Source organism: Bos indicus x Bos taurus, chromosome 2 (genome assembly GCF_003369695.1).
Source record: "Bos indicus x Bos taurus breed Angus x Brahman F1 hybrid chromosome 2, Bos_hybrid_MaternalHap_v2.0, whole genome shotgun sequence".
Classification (NCBI taxonomy): domain Eukaryota; kingdom Metazoa; phylum Chordata; class Mammalia; order Artiodactyla; family Bovidae; genus Bos; species Bos indicus x Bos taurus.
This window is the reverse complement of record NC_040077.1, coordinates 26,899,212-26,926,407: the sequence shown is the minus strand read 5'-3', so window position 1 is coordinate 26,926,407 and position 27,196 is coordinate 26,899,212. Positions and strand designations below refer to the sequence as shown.

General features: G+C 41.6%; 1 protein-coding gene across 2 annotated transcripts; it reads left to right on the top strand.

Annotated features, from left to right (window-relative positions):
• The first annotated feature begins 1,881 nt into the window (after positions 1–1,881).
• On the top strand, positions 1,882–25,812 carry DHRS9 (dehydrogenase/reductase 9). Of its 2 annotated transcripts, none has more exons than XM_027558365.1 (5): positions 1,882–2,039; positions 18,887–19,258; positions 20,461–20,719; positions 22,618–22,781; positions 25,192–25,812. In XM_027558365.1, the coding sequence occupies exons 2-5, from the start codon at positions 18,946–18,948 to the stop codon at positions 25,413–25,415; spliced, it is 960 nt and encodes a 319-aa protein (XP_027414166.1). In that variant the 5' UTR covers positions 1,882–2,039; positions 18,887–18,945; the 3' UTR covers positions 25,416–25,812. The 2 variants fall into 2 exon arrangements, with proteins under 2 accessions (XP_027414166.1, XP_027414174.1); XM_027558373.1 differs by lacking the exon at positions 1,882–2,039 and adding an exon at positions 16,658–16,769.
• The last annotated feature ends 1,384 nt before the right edge of the window (positions 25,813–27,196 follow it).

Here is a 27,196-nt window from a genome sequence, read left to right as displayed (position 1 = left end):
TCTCAAAAAATTTTCAATTTAAGGCCTACTCTGACTTATGAAATGTCAAAGGGGAAGAACTATATTTGGACATTTTGGACACTCTAAACCTTTCAGTTCGGTTCAGCCACTCAGTTGTGTCCAACTCTTTGTGACCCCATGGACTGCAGCATGCCAGGCTTCCCTGTCCGTCACCAACTCCTGGCCTTATTCAAACTCATGTCCATTGTGTTGGTGATGCCATCCAACCATCTTATCCTCTGTCATCCCCTTCTCCTTCTGCCCTCAATCTTTCCCAATATCAAGGTCTTTTCCAATGAGTCAGCTCTTCGCATCAGGTGGCCAAAGTGCTAGAGTTTCAGCTTCAGCATCAGTCTTCCAATGAATATTCAGGACTGATTTTCTTTAAGATTGACTGGTTGGATCTCCTTGTAGTCCAAAGGACTCTGAAGAGTCTTCTCCAACACCACAGTTCAAAAGCATCAATTTTTCAGCGCTCAGCTTTCTTTATGAGTCCAACTCTCACATCCATACATGACCACTGGAAAAACCATAGCTTTGACTAGACGGACCTTTGTTGGCAAAGTCATGTCTCTGCTTTTGAATATGCTGTCTAGGTGGTCATAGCTTTTCTTCCAAGGAGCAAGCGTCTTTTAATTTCATGGCTGCAGTCACCATCTGCAGTGATTTTGGAGCCCCTCAAAATAGTCTCTCACTGTTTCCGTTGTTTCCCCATCTATTTGCCATGAAGTGATGGCAAACCTTTAGCTAAGTAAATTTCAGTCTTAATGTTTTGTTCATTTGCATAAAAAAGGTCCCTGTGTAATCTGAAGAGTGATAGCAGTTGTCTAGACCCTACCTAGACAGGTAAGTTCATTCATCCACCCAGCCCAATCACAAGAAACTGCCCTTTTCAAAGAAGGAACACAGAAGCTTGGGAAATCAGAGACATGTAGCGATAAATTAGTATGTAAAGGGACTGAAACTAAACAATCAGAGGCATTTGTACCAGCCTGTGTGCCTAAGATATAGGTGGTCAGCTTGAGGGGCAGGGGAGAGGAGGTGGTGGTACCTGTTAGCACCTGCAGCCTCAGCACTTCCCACTGCATTTCAGGATATGCCAGGTCAGTTTTGATCATTTCTAAAATAGACCAATGCTGGGAAAGAAGGGGGCATCCTTTCCCATGCCCAGTGGTCTCAGTACTAAAGACTGTTCGGTATCTCCTTGAAAGTGAAAGTGAAGTCACTCAGTCCTCCATCCATGGGATTTTCCAGGCAAGAGTACTGGAGTGGGTTGCCATTTCCTTCTCCAGGGGATCTTCCTGACCCAGGGATTGAACTCAGGTCTCCCACATTGTAGGCAGACATTTTACCATCTGAGCCACCAGGGTCAGTATCTCTTTGTCGTACCTTAAAATACAAATTAAGACTTATAAGTCCACTCTCTCATTACACTAGTTTTGATCTCCTTGCTTACCAGTTTTTTGTTTTTTTTTTTTAGGTGGTAAAAAGAACCATCAAGGACTGATTTCCCCTACATATTCTCTTAGAAAGGAAGGAGTACTATTAACAGGATGAAAAAAATAACTAGAGATCATGAACAATAATCATAATTCAAAAGTTAAATAATTAAAACAATGTATCAGGCAATTTACAAAATGTCTCCATGTTAATTATTTCAGTACTTACAATGAAAAAGGTGTCATTGATCATTTTTAAGTCCCTTCTAAAAGTTACTACATTTTATTTGCTAAAGATACTGCAGATTCCTTTGGAAACACATGACCCAGAGCTTCTTGGCTTCCTCCATCTGAAGAAGACAAATTTAGTCATCAGCTCGAGTCACAGTGACTCACAGAGTGAGGAGGGAACCTGCGGACTCCTCACACACTTAAGCACTTTGAGCTTGACGGAAGCCCAGGCATCTCTACCTTAAGAGGATCTGCGAGGTCAGGGTGACACAATCCTTCCTTCCCCCAGCACAGCGACCAGATCAGGCAGATTACAAGCAGCCCAGCAAGGTCACAACAGCTTCTGTGTCCCAGTTCATCTTAACTAAGGTAACCGTTGATGGAGTTCTGTCACTTATTCCTTCATTTCTTATGTCAGTCTTCAAATTGTCTTGCTTTTCCTCACTCTTACATAATAAATCAAGTTGTCTTTCATGCTGTGGTCAGCAGTTGCTATTTTTTTTTTTTTAATGATATGTTAGAAGGCTGTGATGGCCACTGGGTCCACCTCATCACAGAAAAAAGCTCAATGCCACCAGAAACCTTGCCTTGAACTTCCTTCCCCAGGTTTCTCTTTGAATGTTCTTTGTCACCCTAGAGTTACAATTAGATTTACCTCTAGTTCATCTCTCTGTACCTATTTGACACCATCTATGAATCTTATAATTAATTGGAAACTGGAGTGGGGAAGAGCTCTAAAAAGAGTGGGAATCTCAGCTGAGTTCCTAGTTGGAACAACAGATTTGCTACCAACTGCAGGTCAGGTCTGTTTGTCTACCTGCTTTACCAATACTTCAGAGGGCAATTTAGGCAAACATATACACACACACTAAGCTGAGTGAGAAAGATGCTGTTTAGTCCAGGAGAAAGCAGGGATATTCCTCAATGCACATTTGATTCCTGGACACTGGGATGACAATAAGTCTGCTTCAGATATTCATTCTGTTTTATGATTCAAGGGTTGGAATTTTGCCTGAAACGTCCAACATACAAATAACAGAGGGAGAAAGTCAGTTTAGTGGCTTCAAGGGCAATTCTTGTTAAAGGCTTTATGACCCAAGTGGTGGTGTGGTCTTTCTCAATGGATCAATTTTTAGCAGTTGGGGGAAAAGTTTTTTAAAAAAACACATTTTTAAATTAAAATTCAATTTAAGTTTGAACGAATAGTTCTGAAATGTCCTGCTATACTATTAGTTCCAGGGTAAGGACTGTGCTTTATTTAGCTTAGTAGGTGCCCTAAAAATATCCTTGGCTAGATGCTGCATAAAATGAAAATCAAATGTTGTATCATCTTTGCTTTATTTGTGATATTTGAAAAGCATGCCAAATTTTTAAAACAAGGTTCAATATCTGAATTCAAGGAAAATTTATTATTTCATATATCAAATGGAAAATAATGGGAACTGGATTTAAAACTCTTACAATGAATGTCACTTTCTCAAGGTATTGCCATTAAAAACTGCTCAAAGATAACTGAGATGAAAAGAAATATATTGAAGATTTGAACACACTTTCTGCAACTCTACATAACATTCTCTCGATATTGCAAGCTTCCTTGAAGACTTGCATAACTGTAAGCTATAATAACATCTAATATATCATGTCTTCCAGTTAGCAATGCTTACTCAGCAACATAAATAAGGTAACCATGGCTTTAGCAATAATTCTTAACCTGCCAATAATATCAGAAAGCATATTGGCAAAATAATAAACCTGTAAGAGACTGAGAATATTAAGTATTATTACAGATGGTTTGATGAATTATAATTTAAAAGTTTTGAAAGAAGTCAAAAGAAAATCGGAGATAGGTTTTTTCTTTAGAACTAAAAATGCAAAACATAAACTCATCAGGTCTTCCCTACAAAAGAGTGGGCTGGCACACCTCCAGGCTCAGCCAGGAGACTGAATGAGCCTACAAAAGAGGCACCCCCCACACACACACTTGTGTCCCATTCTACAAGGCACACTGGGTCCTGAGGGCACCTTCCTCCTGCAGGAAGCAGGATTCAAGGGGAACGTAACTAATGGAGGAGCTTCTTCATTACACTGTCTGAGGGAACTTACAAGGATGAATATCACATCAACGATCTCATCGGGGGACCATAATCATTATTATTATTTTAATCTGACGCTCATGTAAGACTATTTTAGGTAAGATCTCTTGGCTCCATTTAAAATTTTTTTAGATTTCTGGGTGCCCAACATGAAGATTTTCTTCACAAAAAATATCTTTCATTAGTCATATGGTTGCATCATGCAGGGTCTTTCGTTGTGGGGTTTGGACTTTGTGTGCAGATAAAAGAGAAAACTAGTTCTCCTTTTTAAATTTCCTTTGTGTCTTTGTGGCGTGGTGGAGAATTTTGATAACATATTTTCATTTTGCATATCTGCTGCTGCTGCTGCTGCTAAGTCGCTTCAGTCATGTCCAACTCTGTGCGACCCCATAGACGGCAGTCCACCAGGCTCCCCTGTCCCTGGGATTCTCCAGGCAAGAACACTGGAGTGGGTTGCCATTTCCTTCTCCAATGCATGAAAGTGAAAAGTGAAAGTGAAGTCGCTCAGTCGTGTTCGACTCCTAGCGCCCCCATGGACTGCAGCCTACCAGGCTCCTCCGTCCATGGGATTTTCCAGGCAAGAGTACTGGAGTGGGGTGCCATTGCCTTCTCCATTGCATATCTGAAGTTATTGATATTTCTCCCGGCAATCTTAATTCCAGCTTGTGCTTCTTCCAGCCCAGCGTTTCTCATGAGGTACTCTACACAGAAGTTAAATAAACAGGGTGACAGTATACGGCCTTGACGTACTCCTTTTCCTATTTGGAAACAGTCTGTTGTTCCATGTCCAGTTCTAACTGTTGCATCCTGAGCTGCATATAGGTTTCTCAAGAGGCAGGTCAGGTGGTCTGGTAGTCCCATCTCTTTCAGAATTTTCCACAGTTTATTGGGATCCACACAGTCAAAGGCTTTGGCATAGTCAATAAAGCAGAAATAGATGTTTTTCTGGAACTCTCTTGATTTTTCCATGATCCAGCGGATGTTGGCAATTTGGTCTCTGGTTCCTCTGCCTTTTCTAAAACCAGCTTGAACATCTGGAAGTCCACGGTTCACGTATTGCTGAAGCCTGGCTTGGAGAATTTTGAGCATTACTTTACTAGCATGTGAGATGAGTGCAATTGTGTGGTAGTTTGAGCATTCCTTGGCATTGTCTTTCTTTGGGATTGGAATGAAAACTGACCTTTTTCAGTCCTGTGGCCACTGCTGAGTTTTCGAAATTTGCTGGCATATTGAGTGCAGCACTTCCACAGCATCATCTTTCAGGATTTGAAATACCTCAACTGGAATTCCATCACCTCCACTAGCTTTGTTCTTAGTGATGCTTTCTAAGGCCCATTTGACTTCACATTCCAGGATGTCTGTCTCTGGATGAGTCTTCATACCATCGTGATTATCTTGGTCATGAAGATCTTTTTTGTACAGTTCTTCTGTGTTTTCCTGCCACCTCTTCTTAATGTCTTCTGCTTCTGTTAGGTCCATACCATTTCTGTCCTTTATCGAGCTCATCTTTGCATGAAATGTTCCCTTGGTATCTCTAATTTTCTTGAAGAGATCTCTAGTCTTTCCCATTCTGTTGTGTTCCTCTATTTCTTTGCATTGATTGCTGAAGAAGGCTTTCTTATCTCTTCTTGCTAGTCTTTGGAACTCTGCATTCAGATGCTTATATCTTTCTTTTTCTCCTTTGCTTTTCGCTTCTCTTCACAGCTATTTGTAAGGCCTCCCCAGACAGCCATTTTGCTTTTTTTCGCATTTCTTTTCCATGGGATTGGTCTTGATCCCTGTCTCCCGTACAATGTCACGAATCTCATTCCATAGTTCATCAGGCACTCTATCTATCAGATCTGGTCCCTTAAATCTATTCTTCACTTCCACTGTATAATCATAAGGGATCAAGATTGCTGGGAGAAGTATCAATAACCTCAGATATGCAGATGACACCACCCTTACGGCAGAAAATGAAGAGGAACTAAAAAGCCTCTTGATGAAAGTGAAAGAGGAGAGTGAAAAAGTTGGCTTAAAGCTCAACATTCAGAAAACTAAGATCATGGCATCTGGTCCCATCACTTCATGGCAAATAGATGGGGAAACAATGGAAACAGTGTCAGACTTTATTTTTGAGGGCTCCAAAATCACTGCAAATGTGACTGCAGCCATGAAATTAAAAGACGTTTACTCCTTGGAAGGAAAGTTATGACCAATCTAGATAGCATATTCAAAAGCAGAGACATTACTTTGCCAACAAAGGTCCATCTAGTCAAGGCTATGTTTTTTCTAGTGGTCATGTATGGATGTGAGAGTTGGACTGTGAAGAAGGCTGAGCGCCGAAGAATTGATGCTTTTGAACTGTGGTGCTGGAGAAGACTCTTGAGAGTCCCTTGGACTGCAAGGAGATCCAACTAGTCCATTCTGAAGGAGATCAGCACTGGGTGTTCATTGGAAGGAATGATGCTAAAGCTGAAACTCCAGTACTTTGGCCACCTCATGTGAAGAGTTGACTCATTGGAAAAAACTCTGATGCTGGGAGGGATTGGGGGCAGGAGGAAAAGGGGATGACAGAGGATGAGATGGCTGGATGGCATCACCGACTCAAAGGACGTAAGTTTGTGTGAACTCTGGGAGTTGGTGATGGACAGGGAGGCCTGGCATGCTGCGATTTATGGGGTCGAAAAGAGTCGGACACGACTGAGCAACTGAACTGAATTGATTTTCATTTTCCTATTGACTGGTTGTGGTGTGTGGGCTCAATGGTTGACCACATGGGCTTAATTGCTCTGCAGTATGTGGGATCTTAGTTCCATGACCAGGAATTGAACCCACGTCTCCTGCACTGCAAGGTAGACTCCTAAGCACTGGACTACCAGAGAAGTCCCAGGTTTACAAGATTTAAATGGACAAGGGACATACATGTCCAGTCAGACTGCTGTCAACTTTTAAGAAAGCTTGTGCAAGAGAAACTCAGAAAGAAAATATTTTAGAAAGCTTTTTGATAAATGTTCTCTATTTGATGTATTTTGATTTTAAAAAACTTAGTTGTTAATTCACCTCAGGTCACACTTGCAGCAAATTGAAAAAAATAAAAATAAAGATTCAACGAATACCCTAACAGTCAGTGTGATCGACTAGATTCAGTATTGCTTTCTCTTTGTGAAGTTTTGTGGAAATAAAACCAAATTGTTTGGGAGGAAGTAACTACAAAGAACTCTACCTCTCTAATAAAAAGTATACCTCACAGTGACTCTGAAAGATGGAGACATTATTTTTATCTTATTTTTTTTTTTAAGAATCTCTCGTTTATTTTTAAAGGGCGGAGGAAGATGAATAAGAGAAGTGAAATCAAAGGATCTTATTTTAGATATTTTAACCAGGAAGAGAAAATTAAAAGAAGCAGAAGTAGACAAGGACAGCAATTGAGTTGTAATATTTTCCAATAGCCGCAGACAAGCAGTTACTCTTCAGCCCTTCAAATACAGATCAAAGAGAAACCTAGTTCTCCTTTTTTGATTCCTTTTGAGTCTTTGTGGTGTCATGGAGAATTTTGATAATATATTTTAATTTTCCTATTGATTGATAATGTGTTCATCTCTTTCTAGTTCTACTTTTCTTTCTCTCTCTGTCTTTTTTTTTTTTTTTTTAACACAGCTTAGGAGCTCAGAGATGAAATTTTTAGTTCTAGCCACTCTCTGGCAAATGATCTTATGTCTGACACCAACCCTACTTAGCTCACAGAAGTATTTTGATAATTTGATGAGATAAATTTTATAGGAATATTTTTCAATAATGTTCAAAGTTATCTAAATTGGAAGTGTGACTATCTGATGACAAGGAGGAGGAGAGGAAGATGCCCTGATGAATCAAAGGGCTCAAAAACCAATCCAGTTATTGCTAGATGCCTGGTGTTCGAGTGGAAACTTTCTTCTCTTTCTTTCTTCTTTCCTTCTACGTGTATTTACTTAAAATCAAGTATCATTAGGCATGGTGGTGTAGAGAAGTGTACACACAGTCCAGACTCCCAGAGTTGAGTGGGAGTCCCCTTAACAGTGGAGCAGACAATTAAAGGATGGATGCTGGGATTGAGTGGCCTGAAACAACACAGTTCTATCTTGCGCCCATTAACATGCATTTCTGAATTTGTTTCCTCATCCATAAAATAGAGATAATTTTACTGTAAGGTTTGAAAGAGATAAATATTTCTAGATCTTAGCAGAGGTCCTAGACTATGGTGAAGTGAAGTGAAAGTCACTCAGTCGTATCTGACTCTTTGCGACCCCATGGACTATATAGTCCATGGAATTCTCCAGGCCAAATACAGGAGTAGGTAGCCTTTCCCTTCTCCAGGGATCTTCCCAATCCAGGGATCAAACCCAGGTCTCCTGCACTGCAGGCAGATTCGTTACCAGCTGAGCCACTCAATAGATCATAGAGTTACTATCATTCCTACCTGACTTGATCAACTGAGAATCCCAAGGACCATGGCTTTCTCAGAGCATTCTTTGAATTCTGTAGTCAGTGGTACTCATCTGAAGGGCACCCCAGAGGAGTTCATAGTGGTCCAAACTCAAAAGGCTCAGCTAGCATTTAGGCCTCATAAATGCTGTGAGTGCTCATTTGGTAATTTCTAAATTCACAAATGGTAGCATACATAAATTTGGCTTTGCTCACTGCCTCCTATCCTCCTGATGACAAAAAGGCAATTTTCAAAATATGTATATTCATTTATTTTATTTATTTGGCTGCCTCGGCTCTTAGTTGCAGCATGTGAGATCCCTGTGGTGCGATGCATAAAATTTCCAGTTGTATCACGTGGACTCAAATACACGAGTTCCTAGGAAACTTTTTAAAATCATAGCTATTAATGCTTACTGCAGCAGGCTATGAATTTATTGTTGTTCAGTCGCTAAGTCATGTCTATCTCTTCGCGACCAGATGGACTGTAGCACTCCAGGTTTCACTGTCCTTCACTGTCTCCAGGAGTTTGCTCAGCCTCATGTCCATTGAGCTGATGATGCCATCCAGTATTTATAAATAATAAAAATTTTCTGGTAAGACCATAAAAAATATAAACTTTCGTCAATATGTCACTACTAAGGAAACAAAGACTGAATTTCCAGTCTGGGTTTTCAGTAGTTTTCAGCAGTTTTGAATGCTGTACCATTCTGGACCTCCAAGACAAGGAAACACTAGACCAGCAGTTCTCTACTGGGAAGAATTTTATTCCTAGGGGAATATCTGGCAATGTCTGGAGACATTTTTGGTTGTCACAACTGGGGAAGACTACTGGCATCTAAGTGGCAGAGGCCAGGGTGGTGCTAAACATCCTGTAATACACAGCAGAGACCCCCCACAATAAAGAATTATCTGACCAAAACTGCAAAAATACTGAGCCTGAGAACCCCATGCTAAGACATGAGCAATGCATACAGCGGCCAGTCCTGCCACATGACAAGGGTCTTCCTGTGTGTCAGGCCTCTAGTCATTTTATTTCACCAGGTACTCTTCAAGGTGGGCTTCCCCGGTGGCTCAGTGGTAAAGAATCTCTCTGCCAGTGCAGGATATGCAGGAGACAGGAGTTCAGTTCTTAGGTCTGGAAGATCCCCTGGAGGAGGAAATGGCAACCCACTTCAGTATTCTTGCCTGGAGAATCCCATGGACAGAAGAGCCTGGCGGGCTATAGTCCATACAGTCACAAGGAGTTGGATACGACTTAGTGACTAAATAACAACACTCTTCAAGGTAGAAGTTATCTCTATTTTACAGACAGAAAAATGGAAATGAAGATAATATGACAATTGACCCAAAGGCCCTCTGATGGTAGAGGAACTGAACCTGAAACTTGATCTGCCTGATTCCAAGGCCTCAGCTCCTAAACCCTGATTTAATGTCTCTTGTGTGTGTGTGTGTGTGTGTGTGTGTGTGTGTGTGACTTTGGTCCTTGCTTTCTAAATTTTTACTGGCAAATTGGCTAGTGTTGATTTTGGCTGAAGAAAACACTCCATGACCTGTTCAGAGGACATACGCTCAGAATTGCACCCTACCTCATGCATTGAGCTTTAGGGGCTGAAGATCTGCTTTCTCTTACTCCGTTCTTGGCCTTGATGAATCAATAAGCTCACAGTCCCTGGGTGCTAGAGGGACCCTGACAGACCTAGGCACTTCTTGCTGAGAGATTTGTACCCCTACTAAGCAGGGAGATAAATTGGAAATACAATGTCCAATAAATGCTGTGAGATAAATTGGAAAACACACAGAGAAGCCAACAACCCAAGCTACCAAAGTCAACGCCCTGACTCAATTGCTGGCACCAAGGACCCATATGGAGGTGACCACAGCTGGCAGAATAAGGCTGGTGCAGCCCTGTGAGTTGCTGTTACTCATTTACTTCCCAGTGGTCAATGAACCAATCAACCATCAATCAGCTTCTGTGTACAGGTCATGTTCTCAGCAACTCTGACTGACCAAGGGTTATTACTCAAAGGTAGCATCTTGGCTAAAATTAGAGGACAAAGGTATGTGTTGGTTTGTGGCTGACTTGGTCCAATGACCTAGAGGTATGTGAACCTTAGGGACTGAAGAAGAAGCAGTGTTTTTGGATGACAATCTTTGGGGAAACGACAGACTATGCAAAGCTCTAGGTCAAGGCTGGCAGTCCTTGGATTCAGGCTGCAGGCTGGGACACCAGCATCTGAAATAACCCTCAGCCCAAAGGAGTAACTAATGAGGGCAACACATTTTAAAGTGAGCCCATCCCTAACAACTAAAACCTCCTCTCCGTTTGCTTGTCACCCGGGAAAAACTGGTTTGGCTAGGGAAGGAGGAAGTTGAGGGGGGAGATGGATAAGATGAGGAGGGAGAGGGAGTCTGACTGATTTGGTCTGAGTTTTTGCTTTCCTCCAGTGGTTATGAAGGTGAATTTCCCAAAGAGAAGAAGGCAGAAAACTTGGTGTCCAAGGTCACTAGACTCTGAAGTTCTGTATATGAAACTTCTCATCTATCCTGTGCGTGAACTCAAAGCAGTCAAATGAACACTTTTCTCATTAAAAAAAAAAATCATTTTCCTTTGCCAAATTTTGAACTTTTTGGTTTGAATTAATTTCAAACTTATGGAAAAGTTGAAAGAATAGCACAACCCAGAATCCCCAGATATTGACACTGTACCACATTTACATTCTTATTCTCTCTTTAGAGAATGTACATATTCTTAATGTTTGTTTATATACATATTTTTATTATTTCCTAAACCGTTTAAGAGTAAGTTGGAGACATGGTGCTACTTAATCCTTAAATACTTCCATGTGTATTTCCTAAAAAGTAGGACATTTTCTACATAATCATAGAAGTGATCAAAACTGAGAATTTGATATTCATGTAATATTTATTGTTTATCCGATCTACAGAGCTTACTCAAATTTCATTTGTCAACCTAAAAATGTTCTTTTTGACAAAAGAAAAAATGATTTTTTTGGTGCAGGATCAAAAGTTGCTATTGTCTCCTTCATTTATTTCAGCTCTGATCTTTATGATTTCTTCCTTTATACAAACTTTAGGGGTTTTTGTTCTTCTTTTTCTAGTTGCTTTAGGTGTAAGGTTAGGTTGTTTATTCAATGTTTTTCTTGATTCTTAAGGGAGGTTTGTATTGGTATAAGCTTCCCACTTAGAACTACTTTTAGTGCCTCCCGTAGGTTTTGAGTTGTGTTTTCATTGTCATTTGTTTCTAAGTATATCTGGACTTCTTTCTTGACTTCTTCAGTAATATGTTGGTTATTCAGAAGTGTACTGTTCAGCCTCCACGTGTTTGTGTTCTTGGTAGTGTTTTTTCCTGTAGCTGATATCTAGTCTTATAGTGTTGTGGTTGGAAAAGATGCTTGAAATGATTTCAATTTTTTAAAATTTACCAAGGCTTGATCTGTGACCCAAAATGTGATCTATCCTGGAGAAAGTTCCATGTGCACTTGAGAAAAAGTGAAAGCTGCTGTTTTTGGATAAAAGCCCTATAAATATCAGTTAGGTCCAACTGATATAATGTATCATTTAAGGCTTGTATTTTCTTGTTAATTTTCTGTCTGGTAGATCTCTGTCTATTGGTATTAATGGGGTATTAAAGTCCTGCACTATTATTGTGTTACTGTCAATTTCCCCTTTAATCAGTTCAGTTCAGTTCAGTCGCTCAGTCGTGTCCTACTCTTCGCGGCCCCATGAATCGCAGCACGCCAGGCCTCCCTGTCCATCACCAACTCCCGGAGTTCACTCAGACTCACGTCCATCAAGTCAGTGATGCCATCCAGCCATCTCATCCTCTGTCGTCCCCTTCTCCTCCTGCCCCCAATCCCTCCCAGCATCAGAGTCTTTTCCAAAGAGTCTTTTCACCTCTTCGCATGAGGTGGCCAAAGTACTGGAGCTTCAGCTTTAGCATCATTCCCTCCAAAGAAATCCCAGGGCTGATCTCCTTTAGAATGGACTGGTTGGATCTCCCTGTTGTTAGCATTTGCCTTAGTATTGAGGTGCTCCTATGTTGGATGCATATATATTTATAACTTTATATCTTCTTCTTGGATTGATTCCTGGATCATCATGTAGTGTCCTTCCTTGTCTCTTATAACAGTCTTTATTTTAAAGTCTATTTTATCTGATATGACTATTGCTACTCCTGCTTTCTTTTGATTTCCATTTGCATGGAATATCTTTTTCCAGCCCCTCACTTTGTGTGTCCCTAGGTCTGAGGTGGGTCTCTTGTAGACAGTATAGAGAAGGGTCTTGTTTTTGTATCCATTGTATCTTTTAATTGGAGCATTTAGTCAATTTACACTTAACATAATTATTGATATATATGCTACGTATGGGGCTTCTCTGGTGGCTCAGACAGTAAAGAATCTGCCTGCAATTCAGGAGACCTAGATTCAATCCCTGGGTCAGGAAGATCGCCTGGAGAAGGAAATGGCTATCCACTCCAATATTCTTGCCTGGGGAATTCCATGGACAGAGGAGCCTGGTGGGCTACAGTTCATGGGGTCACAAAGAGTTGGACACGACTGAGCGACTAACACTAATTAACTAATGATCCTATTACTATTTACTTTATTCTTTTGGGTTTGTTTTTGTAGGCCTTTTCTTTCTCTTGTGTTTCCAACCTAGAGAAGTTTCTTTAGCATTTGTTGTGAAGCTGGTTTGGTGACGCTGAATTCTCTTATCTTTTTTTTTTTTTTTTTGCTGATCCGTAAAGCTTTTGAGTTCTCCTTTGAATCTGAATGAGATCCTTGCTAGATAGAGCAATCTTTGTTGTAATTTTGTTTCTTTCATCACTTTAAGTATACCTTGTCACTCCCTTCTGGCCAGAGTTTCTGTTGAAAGATTAGCTGTTAGCCTTATGGGAATCCCCTTGTGTGTTATTTGCTGCTTTTCCCTTGCTGCTTTTAATATTTGTTCTTTCTGTTTAACTTTCATTCACTTGATTAATATGTGTCTTGGTGTATTTCTCCTTGGGTTTATCCTGTATTGGACTGTGGGCTTCCTGGATTTGGATGGTTATTTCCTTTCCCAAGTTAGGGAAGTTTTTGACTATTATCTCCTCAAATATTTTCTCATGCCTTTTTCCCCCCTCTTCTTCTAGGATCCTTATAATTCATATGTTAGTGTGCTTAATGTTGTTCCAGAGGTCTCTGAGACTGTCCTCATTTCTTTCTATTTTTTTTTCTTTATTCTGCTCTGCTTCAGTTCTTTCCACCATTCTGTCTTCCAGATCACTTATCCATTTTTCTGCCTCCAATAGTCTGCTATTGGTTCCTTCCCTTACTGTAGCACCAAGACTTCACAGGCATCACAGCACAGAAGACAAAACCTCAAGACTAATGGTGAAAACAACACTCAGTTGCTAAGAGCACCCAAAGAAACTCACACATTTACAAAAGGAAGAGAGAAAAAAGAGAGTGAAAAAAAAAAAGGAAGAAAATGAGAAATATATGAAAAAGAAAAAAGGGGGAAAAGATTAAAAGGATAAAAAAGGGGGAAAGGGGGGGAAAGGGAAAAAGAGGGGAAAGGGGGAAAAAAGGGAAAAAAATTGTATATAGAGAGTAGTAACTCTACCTCCACCTCCTAGGAAGCCCTCCTATACTGGACTGTTCTTTGGACCTATCTGCCTCTACTCCTGTGTATACTTACCTCCACTGTTGCCAGAGCTAGGGTTTTTTGCTTTTATGTGAACACTCATTGTCCTTTTATATATTTCATAGGCACAGAGTACCTAGTTGGTTGTGTGGATTTAATCTGCAGCTTGTACAGCTGGTGGAAAGATTTCCAATCCTCTTCCTTAGCCATTCTGCCCCTGGAAGTCAATTGTGGTTTCATCCCCAGCACTCCATGCAGGTTATCCATGGGAGTTCACTCCTGAGGCTGCCCTGGAGGACTTGGGTCTGCCCAGTGAGGACCAAGAGTGGAGGTGTCACAGCTGCTTGAATTGTGGGGACCCTGGCAGCACCATGCATGGGGGAGGTGGTGGCCACAGGAGCAGGAGATACGGCACTATTAAGCCTTTTTCTTTCTAGCCTCTGGCAGCTCTGCACCAGTGAGGACTGGGCATGGAGGAGGCATGGCTGCTCAGAGTGTAGGGAACCTGGTGGGGCCAAAAGTGTAGGGAACCCGGTGGCCATGGGCATAGGTGATAAAGTGCTATTAGACTCTTTTTCAGGGGCTTCCCAGGTGGTGCTAGTGATAAAGAACCCACCTGCTAATGCAGGAGACATAAGAGACACGGGTTTGTTTCTTGGGCTGGGAAGAGCCCCCTGGGGGAGGGCATGGGAACCCATTCCAATATTTTTGCTTGGAGAATCCCATGGACAGAGGAGGTTGGCAGGTTGCCGTTCACAGGGTCGCACAGAGTTGGACATAACTGAAGCAACTTAGCACGAACATAGAGTATTTTTCTAGCCTCTGGAAGCTGGCATTCAAAGGACTTCCCTAGTTGGTCCTTCATTGTTGCTTGGTGAAGCAGGTGCTCAAAGGGCCCTCCTGGCTGTGATCTTTCTCTGTTGCTGGTGCAAAGATGGGTTTGATAAAGGACAGAAATGGTATGGACCTAACAGAAGCAGAAGATATTAAGAAGAGGTGGCAGGAATACATAGAAGAACTGTACAAAAAAGATCTTCATGACCAAGATAATCACGATGGTATGATCACTCACCTAGAGCCAGACATCCTGGAATGTGAAGTCAAGTGGGCCTTAGAAAGCATCACTATGAACAAAGCTAGTGGAGGTGATGGAATTCCAGTGGAGCTATTTCAAATCCTGAAACATGATGCTGTGAAATATATGCCAGCAAATTTCGAAAACTCAGCAGTGGCCACAGGACTGGAAAATGTCAGTTTTCATTCCAATCCCAAAGAAAGGCAATGCCAAGGAATGCTCAAACTACCTCACAATTGCACTCATCTCACACGCTAGTAAAGTAATGGTCAAAATTCTCCAAGCCAGGCTTCAGCAATACGTGAACCGTGGACTTCCAGATGTTCAAGCTGGTTTTAGAAAAGGCAGAGGAACCAGAGACCAAATTACCAACATCCGCTGGATCATCAAAAAAGCAAGAGAGTTCCAGAAAAACATCTATTTCTGCTTTATTGACTATGCCAAAGCCTTTGACTGTGTGGATCCCAATAAACTGTGGAAAATTCTTCAAGAGGTGGGACTACCAGACCACCTGACCTGCCTCTTGAGAAACCTATATGCAGGTCAGGAAGCAACAGTTAAAACTGGACATGGAACAACAGACTGCTTCCAAATAGGAAAAGGAGTACGTCAAGGCTGTATATTGTCACCCTGCTTATTTAACTTCTATGCAGAGTACATCATGAGAAATGCTGGGCTGGAAGAAGTACAAGCTGGAATCAAGATTGCCGGGAAAAATCTCAATAACCTCAGATATGCAGATGACACCACTCTTATGGCAGAAAGTGAAGAGGAACTAAAAAGCCTCTTGATGAAAGTGAAAGAGGAGAGTGAAAGAGTTGGCTTAAAGCTCAACATTCAGAAAACTAAGATCATGGCATCTGGTCCCATCACTTCATGGGAAATAGATGGGGAAACAGTGGAAACAGTGTCAGACTTTATTTTTATGGGCTCCAAAATCACTGCAGATGGTGACTGCAGCCATGAAATTAAAAGATGCTGACTCCTTGGAAGGAAAGTTATGACCAACCTAGATAGCATATTCAAAAGCAGAGACATTACTTTGCCAACAAAAGTTCGTCTAGTCAAGGCTATGGTTTTTCCAGTGGTCATGTATGGATATGAGAGTTGGACTGTGAAGAAAGCTGAGTGACGAAGAATTGATGCTTTAGAACTGTGGTGTTGGAGAAGACTCTTGAGAGTCCCTTGGACTGCAAGGAGATCCAACCAGTCCATTCTGAAGGAGATTAGCCCTGGGATTTCTTTGGAAGGAATGATGCTAAAGCTGAAACTCCAGTACTTTGGCCACCTCATGCGAAGAGTTGACCCATTGGAAAAAACTCTGATGCTGGGAGGGATTGGGGGCAAGAGGAGAAGGGGAAGACAGAGGATGAGATGGCTGGATGGCATCACTGACTCGATGGACGTGAGTCTGAGTGAACTCTAGGAGTTGGTGACGGACAGTGAGGCCTGGCGTGCTGCGGTTTATGGGGTCGCAAAGAGTTGGACACGACTGAGTGACTGAATTGACTGAACTGAGCTCAACTGGTGCATCAGGCCCACCAAGGACCACCATCTCTGGGGTCTTTCTCTACTGGTCAGCTGCTGGCTCTGGCCTGTGGGGAGAGAGAGAGGCTACAGTGGTGGCCCCACCCCCTGCGCATGATTCAGCAGTATGGCCCTGCCTCCATGGCTGCCCAGCTTTCCTTCAAGGGCACTCCCACGGTGATCACCTCCTTCACATCCCCTCAGGCCATCTCCAGCAGTCACCAGCAGCCCTCACTTTAGGATTGCTCTTTAATCCCAACGGTCCAGCTCCCAGTGACTGCACGTACGGAGGGACCTTGTCCTGGACAGGTAGGGCTGTGGTTCTCTGCTCCATTCAGAATGTCACAGATCAATTGATTCACTCTCCAACAGCCTCAAATGCCTCCTCTCTGTCCCAAACTATTGCTCCAGTGTGGGAATCTCACCCCTGCTTCAGTTCCTTCTCCCCCTGAGTGCAGATCTAGTCCTACTCACTCTCCTAATTTTCCCTTTCTTCCTTCCTTCCTCTTACTGAGTTTTGTGTGGATCCATATTCCTTTCCGGTGATCAGGCACTCCTGCCAGCCCTCAGCTGGTGCTCTGTGAGATCCCTGCATCTGAAGCTATATCCCTGATCCATCCATGAAGAGAGAAGTACTCCATGTCCAGCTACTCCTCCGCCATTTTGTCGTCTCTGTAGTGTTCATTTTTATCACTTGGTTAAAGTGGTATCCGTCAGATTTCTCCACTGTGAAATTACTATTGCTCTCTTTTTAATTAGTACGAGCTTTATGCAGAGATTCTTTGAGATTCTATAGTTACCGTTTCTCATCGGAATTTCACCCACTAGTTTAGAATTGCCTGGAACAGCTGTCACTTTGTCAGCTGCCACATCATAATTTGCTAATTTCATTTTTCCTTTTACATTTATTAATTGGCATATTAATTCTCCTATAAAATGAGGCAAGTAATGAGCCCTCTCTAACTGAAAAGGCTACAAAGAGGGTCAAATGAGACTTATATGTAAAAGTGAAAGGCAGAATGCTTTACAAAAGTAAGCCATTGTTTTACTATTGCTCCCCTTAGGCCTGCCTGCCAGCAGCAAAACCCTACAGCACAGAGTTTCCACTCTCGGCTCTGCTGCTGCTGCTAAGTCACTTCAGTTGTATCCGACTCTGTGCGACCCCATAGATGGCAGCCCACCAGGCTCCTCCGTCCATGGGATTTTCCAGGCAAGAGTACTGGAGTCGGGTGCCATTGCCTTCTCCGACTCTCAGCTCTAGGGCACATTGAACCCCATGAATATTTGCATTTTTCACATAATTCCCTTGGGAGTTTGGATTGCAACAAAGGTTACAGAATCCATTTGGTGAATATAGTTAACTTTTAGTTATTCAACAATTTTTTATCAAGACCTAGGCTTGAGCAAAACGCTATACTAATTGAATGTATAAACATGAAGTTTCCTTAAAATGTCTAAATATGAAATTTTGCAAGAGTTGGTTACACCACCCCACCCCTCAAAATTACATATTTTAAATGTATTTATTTACTTGAAAAGGGGAAATCTTGCTACATAGACATCGACTTGCAACAAATCAATAATTCCTACAGAGGGAAGATTTGGAAAAACTATACCAAATTTTTAAGTAACAATAGTCTAAAAACCTGACGGCTTTAGTAATAGTCATGGCTATACCACAAGAACCAACTAGTTTGCACAAACCTTCCTTTTACCTTTGACTTATTTTTATTACCCATTTTTTCCTTCTTTAGCTATAGATCTTTCGGCAGGAAAAAAAGATGAAAGCAGAGTCCAAATCGTCCACAATAAGTGAGGATATGTTGCATTATTTTTTATCTGAAACAATCTATTCCTTGTAAAACAGTAGAAATAGAGTTGTGTGTCTGTGTGCACGAGTGTGTGTATCATTCTATCTGTGTTTATGTTAATATTCCTTATTAAGCAAAGAAATATTTGCATATATACAGATAGAGAAAAAAAGTTAAATCAACCCAATGACCCTTGTCAATTTTGCCAGTTACTTTCTCTGCCACTTGGGAAACCCTTGTGGCTTAGTGGTAAAGAATCTGCCTGCAATGCAGGAGACACAGGTTCGATCCCTAAGTCAGGAAGATCCTTTGGAGGAGGAAATGGCAACTCACTCCAGTATTTTCACCTGGAGAACCCCATGGACAGAAGAGCCTGGAGAAATACAGTCCATGGGGGTCACAAAGAGTCAGACACGACTGAGCACACACACATGCACATATGATAGGTGTAGTTTAACACTTAAATGGCCATCTCCCCAACCAAATAAGAGTTATTGCATTTTTAACCATCTATGTATCCATCCAAATGCATTAAGATATCTTAAGTTCATCACTCTGGGTTATTATGCCCTAATGCTTCTAATTTGAATTTTCTTTCTAATTTTGAACACTCAGGACGCCATCTTCTTTTATTGTTCAAGAAAGAAGTGTCCTTGTCATACAACAGGAAAAAAATGCTCTTTTGGCTGTTAGTCCTTCTGATCCTTTGTGGTTTTCTGTGGAATTATAAAAGACAGCTAAAGATCGCAAACATCACTGATAAGTACATTTTCATCACTGGGTGTGACACTGGCTTTGGAAACTTGGCAGCCAGAACTTTTGATAAGAAAGGATTTCATGTAATTGCTGCCTGCCTAACTGAATCAGGATCAACAGCTTTAAAGGCAGAAACTTCAGAGAGGCTTCATACCGTGCTCCTGGATGTAACTGACCCAGAAAATGTCAAGAGGGCTGCCCAGTGGGTGAAAAACCAAGTTGGGGAGAAAGGTGAGTGATGTGAGAATGAGGGGAATGGAGGGGGTGTTGAGAAGTAAGCAAAGCTAAATGAAAGTAAATAGTCTGATTTTAAATGCTCTTTCCAAAAAAAAAAAAAAAGTCTCCTAAATACCAGTTGTGTACTAGAGAAGATGGGAGAAAGTTTAGAATAGCCCTGAATATTTCTACATTGCAAGCTCTCTACATGCATGAGAGACACAGCCCACATTATCTTCTCATACGTTCCCATGGGTGAATTTAGAACTGAGATGATGGTGTTAACCGATCTTTTTCTGTGAAGTGCTACTCTCACCACTTACGCAGCAAACAACTTGGGGCTAAAAGCTACAGTAGATTCTGAGGGCAACCCTTGAATTGCCATCTGAATATCCAGGTCCATCTTCCGACTGCGAAATGGTTCCAGAGCTCACACACTGTCACTGGGAAAGGAAGAAAATAGTCTGGCGATCTGAGCAAATGTGTCTTAGGTAGTTGTGGTAGAATAGGGAGTCATTGGACCTCATTCTGCATTAGATTCTGCAAAGATAGGCGCATTCCGAACTAGAAGACTTTTTATTTTATTTCCCTGAATGAAGTTTGAAATATCCTCATGGATGAAGATATTTGAATCCACAAAGGAAAAAACAAACAGATGTTATTTTTCTTTATCACATCTTCATCATATAGTTGAGACTCTGAACCTCAAAAGCAGTGGTTTGATAAGGCGCCAAATAATATTTTAATGCTTGAATGCCAAACACTTTTAACAATGTTAAGTGTTTCCCATCATAAAATAAGACAGGTAAATGACTGGATTTTTACCAAAAATAAATGTGAAATAGATCGATGTTGTTCTTTGTCTATAAAAACAGTTCATAAGTATTCTCTGGCTATGCCATCCAGCATGATAGGAAAAATAGAGCAATTTCCTCACATCTGAGATTAAAAAGTCTCACTCAGATAGTGTTTGACATTCGAAGCAGAAACAGAAAAATTGTGAGAGTGGCTTCCAGTAACAGAACTTCAGCCGTTTCAGTTTAACCTCTCACCCACTGTACTATCACTTCCCCAAACTGCAAGTATTCAAAGCAGGAAGGAATGTGACTGGAAGGAGAAAATGACACCATCAGATAAGGCAGAGCTGTATTTCCATCGAGGATGCCTATATAAGTATCACCTTCTACCACACCTCCTTCCCTTCCGCTCTGTTCCAGGTCTCTGGGGTCTGATCAACAACGCTGGCATTCTTGGTGTGCTGGCACCCAATGACTGGCTGACAGTTGAGGACTACAGAGAACCTGTTGAAGTGAACCTGTTTGGACTCATCAGTGTCACGTTAAACATGCTTCCCTTGGTCAAAAAGGCTCGAGGGAGAATTATCAATGTCTCCAGCATTGGGGGTCGGCTTGCATTTGGTGGAGGGGGCTATTCGCCATCTAAATATGCAGTAGAAGGCTTCAATGACAGCTTAAGGTAAAGCAAACATGGACATCTTAGCAAACAATAACCACTAACATTCATTGAACATGTATATACCAGACACTCTATTTAGTGCTTTAAACTATTCCCAATTTATGATACTGAAAGTCAGCCCTTGGCACAAGGGTTCTAAGCAAAAAATAAGGAAAAAACATTTAAAAAATGAGAAATAAAATATAAATGATACCACTGAAGCTAAGAGAGATGAGATAACTCCCCTGAGGTCACCCAGCTGTCAAGTGGTAGAATAGGATTTGAACCTAAATCTTTTAAAGTCTTTTCTCCTTTTTGCATTAATGCATATGAGAATAGTGGTGGCAAATTTGTATTCAACAGATTAGCTTGTTTAATAGTTAGGGAATCAGAGAGAGGAACTAAATCAGGTCTCTCTGTTGGTATTACTGTCAGTTGCAGACACAACAGTGACATCTTATTTAAACCCTCAGTAGAAAATTATCTGATAAAGTAATGACTTAGCGATGCAGCAATTTTCTCCCCTCTTGTTGCAAGTTCTAGACTCAAATTTCAAACACTATAGCTGAATGGATGGTAACCGTCCCACCTCTACCCCAAAGACAAGAAAGTCAGCTTTCCTCTGATGCTTCCATTTCCAAATAAAACTTAGAAGCTTGCTACCCTGGAGAAGGGAATGGCAACCCACTCTAGTATTCTTGCCTGGAGAATCCCACAGACAGAGGAGCCTGGTGGGCTATAGTCCATGGGGTGGGAAAGAGTCAGACAAGACTGAGTCACACACACACACACACACACAGAAGCTTGCTAATCTAATGTGAAGATTTTGCTACCACAGGAAAGCATTGACCACCTCTTTTTGCTATGTCATCAGAGAACCCCAGAGCATAAAACCATGAAAGGACCAATTTAGCAAAGTCCTTCAATGCGGTGCCCCAGGCATTAGCTTCTTTGGGTTTATGATGTCTGAGGTTCACTGGGCTTCTCCAATCTGTAGGTTTATGCCTTTTCACATATTTGAGGGGGTTTCAGCCATTGTTTCTCCGAACATTTTTTATCTACAATCCACTATTTCTCTTCCTTCTGGGATTCTAACACAAATATTAAACCTTTTGATTTTGTCCCACAGATTTCTATGGTTCTGTTCACTTTGTCAATTATTGTTCTCTCTGCTGTTCAGATTAGGTAATTTCTAGTGATCCATCTTCAAATTCATTGACTTTCCTTCATCTTCTTCATTTTACTAATGAGTCCAGCCAGTAAATATTTTATTTTGGTTAATGGATTTTTCAAGTGTAAAGTTTTAACTTTGTTCTTCTTTATCTTTTCTTTCTTTTCTAAAGCTTTCTAAATTCCCAATTACTTCAGGAGTGTCTCTCTCTTGGAGCATGTTTGTAACAAGCACTTTAAAGACTTTGATAATTCCAACATCTGTGTTGCCTCGGCCTTGGTATCTGTCCACTGTCTTTTCTCATGTGAGTTGAGATTTTCTGACTTCTTTTATGTATCATATGCTAAACATTTGGTACAACATGAAACTATGAGTCCTATTAAATTCTGGGGAGAATGTTGATAGGTTTTTGTTGTTATTGTTGTTGTTTTTAGCAGGTAATTGAGCAGCTTGTGTTCAGGTCACAACTTCCAACCAACCTTCTGTGGTTTGAGATCGCAATATTTGTTCAGTTTTCAAAGACTTTGCTGTGCTATTCAGATGTGTCCCACAGGCGTACTGCATAGTAGCCAGTCTGGAATGTGGAAGATGATCCACCCCGTAGTTCAGTTCCTCATCTGCAAACTGAGATGGTAGAATAAGATGCTCTTTCCTGTGCACCCCACTCTGTGATTCCATGAAAGGATTTATAAGCAAACATTATTCAAATAAGCCTGAATTAAATGTCTTCAACTGGCTCTTTTCACAGGCGGGACATGAAAGCTTTTGGTGTGCATGTCGCTTGCATCGAACCAGGATTGTTCAAAACCAATTTGTCAGATCCAGAAAAGACTGCTGAAAAGAAACTTGCCATTTGGAAGCATCTGTCTCCAGACATCAAACAACAATATGGAGAAAGCTACATTGAGAAAAGTGAGCTTTGGGGTGGACCCAGGATCCTATGGGGTTCATTGTCCTAGACAGCTTGAAAGAGACTCAAACAGAAAGGAAAAAATAAGATTACCATGGTAATACACCAGTAGAGATCTCAAATATAGATCAGGAGTCCCTGTTAATTAGTGTCATCTCTTGCTCGTGTTTATAAACATTTACTGAGCATTTACTAAGTGGTAAGTTCCATACTAAACGCCTTATGAATTGTATCATTTATTCCTCAAAAGAACTATAGCAGCGAGCAAAGGAAAAGGGAAATGTCCTACCCAAGTTTATACAACTCCTCAGAGCAATGCCTGGACTGGAGCCCATGGTCATTACATCTACACAAACCACCTCTTTTTGGTGACCACCTACCACTCATTCAAAGACTCAAACTCTGACTAACTTACAATCTAGTTGACAACAGAAAGTAACCAGATGACTCTGAACACTGAGATTTACAACGTGCAAGAAACTTGATTCTTTATTTCTGAGACACAACCCAACAGCCTAGAAGGAGTGCTAGATAGTACAGTCTCTAACTGCTCGAGAAATTCAACACAGAATCAAAGCGCTGCTGGTTAAGAAACCTTTATAGGAAAGGTCAGGTTTGAATATGACCTAAACAGGAAGAAATTATTAATATTTGGGTGGAAGCTTTCCGCAGCAGGAATGCATGGCAGTGGAGATGGAAGGAGAAATAAGGTAAGTCAGACTGAGTCAAGGCTGGAGGAATAATCATAAAGGTTAGATAACGATGACTAACACATAGTGAACATTCACTCTATACTTGTCACCATTCTAAGTTTACACAAACTCTTTCATTTAAAACGCCCAAACAAACCCTCTGGATTTCATAGAAGCAGAGGCACAGGGATGTAACTTGCCCAAAGTGGCACAGCTAGTAAGTGAAGAGCTGGATTTGAACCCAGATGGCCTGACTTGGCCATCTATTCTCCGCCATGCACTGCAATGGGAATGAGGCGTTGAGGAACTGCCGGAACTTCCTGTACTGGGGCTCTTGCCTCCATATCAGACTTCCCAGCCCTATCAACATTTACTCACTAGTCCTCAAACGCTTACTAAGCTCCTGCTTTGAGCCAGGCGCTCCACTTGACCTGGAGTCACCCTAACCCCAGCTGTGGTCCTGCCTCTTCTTCGGTGGGCTTCGGTAAGACAGCCAACTGTGGCAAGGTTCAAGGCCAGGAGTTTTCAAGGTGGAGCCAAGAGCCTAGTCACATCTACTGGGGGAGAATGACTGACTTCTGCAACTACCCCACTGAGCACGCACACACACACACACACACACTCACACACACACATGCATACAGGTACACATATGTCAACTAGAACGTCTGGTTTGACAAACCTCGCGGTGCTGACACCTCACCACATATCAGGTTACAACCACTGCCATTAAAGGCTCTGTTTCTCTCTCACCGACTCCGAAGCCTCTAAGTTCGAAAACAAAATCCCTCATTTGATGTTGAAATTGATATTTCCTAGATGCCTGAGAATATATCTTCAACTTCTATCTCAAATTTTTTTGACTTGGCCTCTGGGTCAGGGGTCCTTTCTCAGAATCACCAAAGGCTTAGAGCCCTATTTTGTCCTGGTTGCTCTTATTAGAGTTCTCCAAGCCAAGACTTTGAGATCAGCGAGACTCATAGTAAAAGCAGACCACAAATTTAAGATCACTTTGCTTCGTTTCCCAGACTGGAGTCGTAGGAGTTTAAAATAGACTTAAGACTTCTGAGCTAACCTCAATTAGGCTCTTGGGACACCTTGTGGCTACTGGGAGCTGAAGTCAAAAGATTTAACACAATAGATTTTCCCTTGAGGATACACAATTTAAGATATGTTTTAAGAGCTTAGGAGTAATGCTTCAAGCCATCACCAGTCCCTGCCTCTTTAAAGGTATCTTAGCTCATTACTCACACAATTCATTTGCTGAGAACCAGGACACCTTTAGCTTTGTGAGTCAGGGCTTTAGTGGATGAGTCTCTCTTTATTCACTGAATTATAGAGGCACATGCTATATTAGTGCACACATATATGCACAAGCATGTGTACACACATTTCCTATATCAAGTTTGTTTTAAGAAGTGCTGTGTTTATATTACTACCACCATGGGTATACGAACTACTAACTTCTTGGGTTCTGGCTTTGAACAAGCTCTCTAGGAGATTCTGCTGCTCACTCAAGTCTGAGAGCCAACAATCTAAAGAAATCACTGCTGCATCCTTTTCTGAGGAATAGATAAAAACCCACCACAAGCGGACCGAGTTATAATGGCAAAATCAAAATAAATTCCCTCACTGCATCCTCCCCTTTGCAACCTAGCTTCACATTCCCCTATTCCCCTTCTTCCACGGGGTAAATGTGCTTCTGTCTCTTTTTTTACAGGCCTAGAACAATTGAAAGGCACTGCATCCTTTGTGAACGTGGATCTGTCCCTGGTGGTGGAGTGCATGGACCATGCTCTCACAAGTCTCTTCCCTAAAACCCGTTATGCTGCTGGAAAAGATGCCAAAACTTTCTGGATCCCTCTGTCTCACATGCCAGCAGTTTTGCAAGACTTTTTATTGTTGAAACAGAAAGTAGAGCTGGCTAATCCCAGGGCAGTATGACTCAGCTGATGACAAATACCTGCCCCAGGCTGCGAAATTGGCTGATTTCTAGAACACATCTCCTCAATCTCATTCTTTACCTAATCCAAACTGGACTCATTTGAATCAAACTCCTTTTGGTAAAAAGACGGGCTGCCACCATCACCTTCGAGGTTCCAGGGTCCCTCCTCAAATTTTTCTTGAGAAGATGGGCAGTGATGGCGCCTGCCCAATATTTAGTCTTTGCCTGCTGGTTATAATGCATGGAAGGTGGACAGGCTTTCCCATCCAAAATGATTTTTCACCCGTGCCTGCCCCCTGCTTCTAATCCATACCACTTAGAGTGACTCCTGAATGTTAAATATTTGTTCCTGATCAAAATATTAAGAGATAAGTAAAATAATTTCCTAAAGGGGGATTGGATGTGCTATCTTGCTGAAAGTAAGATTCTGAAGGACTGGAACCCGGTTCTGTGGGCTTCAGTGGGGGCAGGAGAAGAAAGGGTAATGGGGCAATGTGAGACTGGAAGAAGCTAAGGGACAGCAGAAAAATACTAGGTAAAAGTGCAAGTAGGAGGGAAGGAAAAGGAGAGAAGGAATAAGAGGACTGAAAAAGAGAAACAGGTGTAAAAGTGTAGGTAGGGAGATTCCAGGACCACCATCTGTGGACAGATGGTAACAGCAGAGGAACTTGTCATTCCAAAAGAAGAAAAATGTACCTGTGTGTTTACCCTGAGGCTTGTAAATGTAACGAGACATAGACTCTTTGATACAACTTACACCTGAGATGGTTGGGAAAGCCAGTATGTGAGGTGTCTCTGAAGCCCCATGAAAATACAGAGCTAAATTCAGAGACTCTCTTTTACCAGCAGTTACAGTGAGAGCAGGCCTGCTGCTGGCTCATTTCATGGTTCTAAGCTGGGTTGACTCTGAACCCACACCCCATCCAAAAGAAACTGCCCAAACAGATGCTTCCCCAAACCCCAGCACCCAGTATCACTCACAAAGGTTGGTTGAATATTTATACGAAAAAACCCAAAGTGTCAAATTTTAATATCTGTTGCAGGATAACATGGGCTTCCCTGGTGGCTAAGATGGTAAAGAATCTACCTCTTTGCAGAAGACTGGGATTCAATCCCTGGGTTGGGAAGATCCCCTAGAGAAGGAAATGGCAACCCTCTCCAGTATTCATGCCTGGAGAATCCCATAGACAGAGTCTGTCGGGCTACAGTCCAAGGGGTCGCAAAGAGTCAGGCACAACTGAGCAGCTAACATACTTGAGTAACCACAGAATAACACAGAGTGAAAGAGTTGGGGAAATTATCTAGTGTGTATATTTGTGCATGCATGTGCATGCCCACACACACACACACACACTGAATTTACTGTGAAGAAAATATTTAATATCTGCTGCTTAAAACCGTGTTCTTTTGAAGATGTCAGTAATCCTATTCATTTTTACTCACCTTTCTGGAAACATCTACCTGTGAGGGAGTTTCCTCCTTTGACATTTACAACATATTGATGACTTTCAAAAATCAAATTTCCAATGGTATCAGGCCCATATGTTTCATTATTTTGAGAAAAGATACACTCATCCTTTTTACATGAAAATGAAGACAGTCACAACAAGAATGATATAGAAAAATTCTCAAGCAAAGTTATCTCAACTATCCTCACTACTGATCAGTGGACTCATCTCCATCTTGGTCCTGCGAGCCCCAGAGACCATTCCACCTGTACATCCCTGATTTCTTCTGGTTGGAATTAACACCAGGCGACTGTCACTCATCTTGTCCTTGG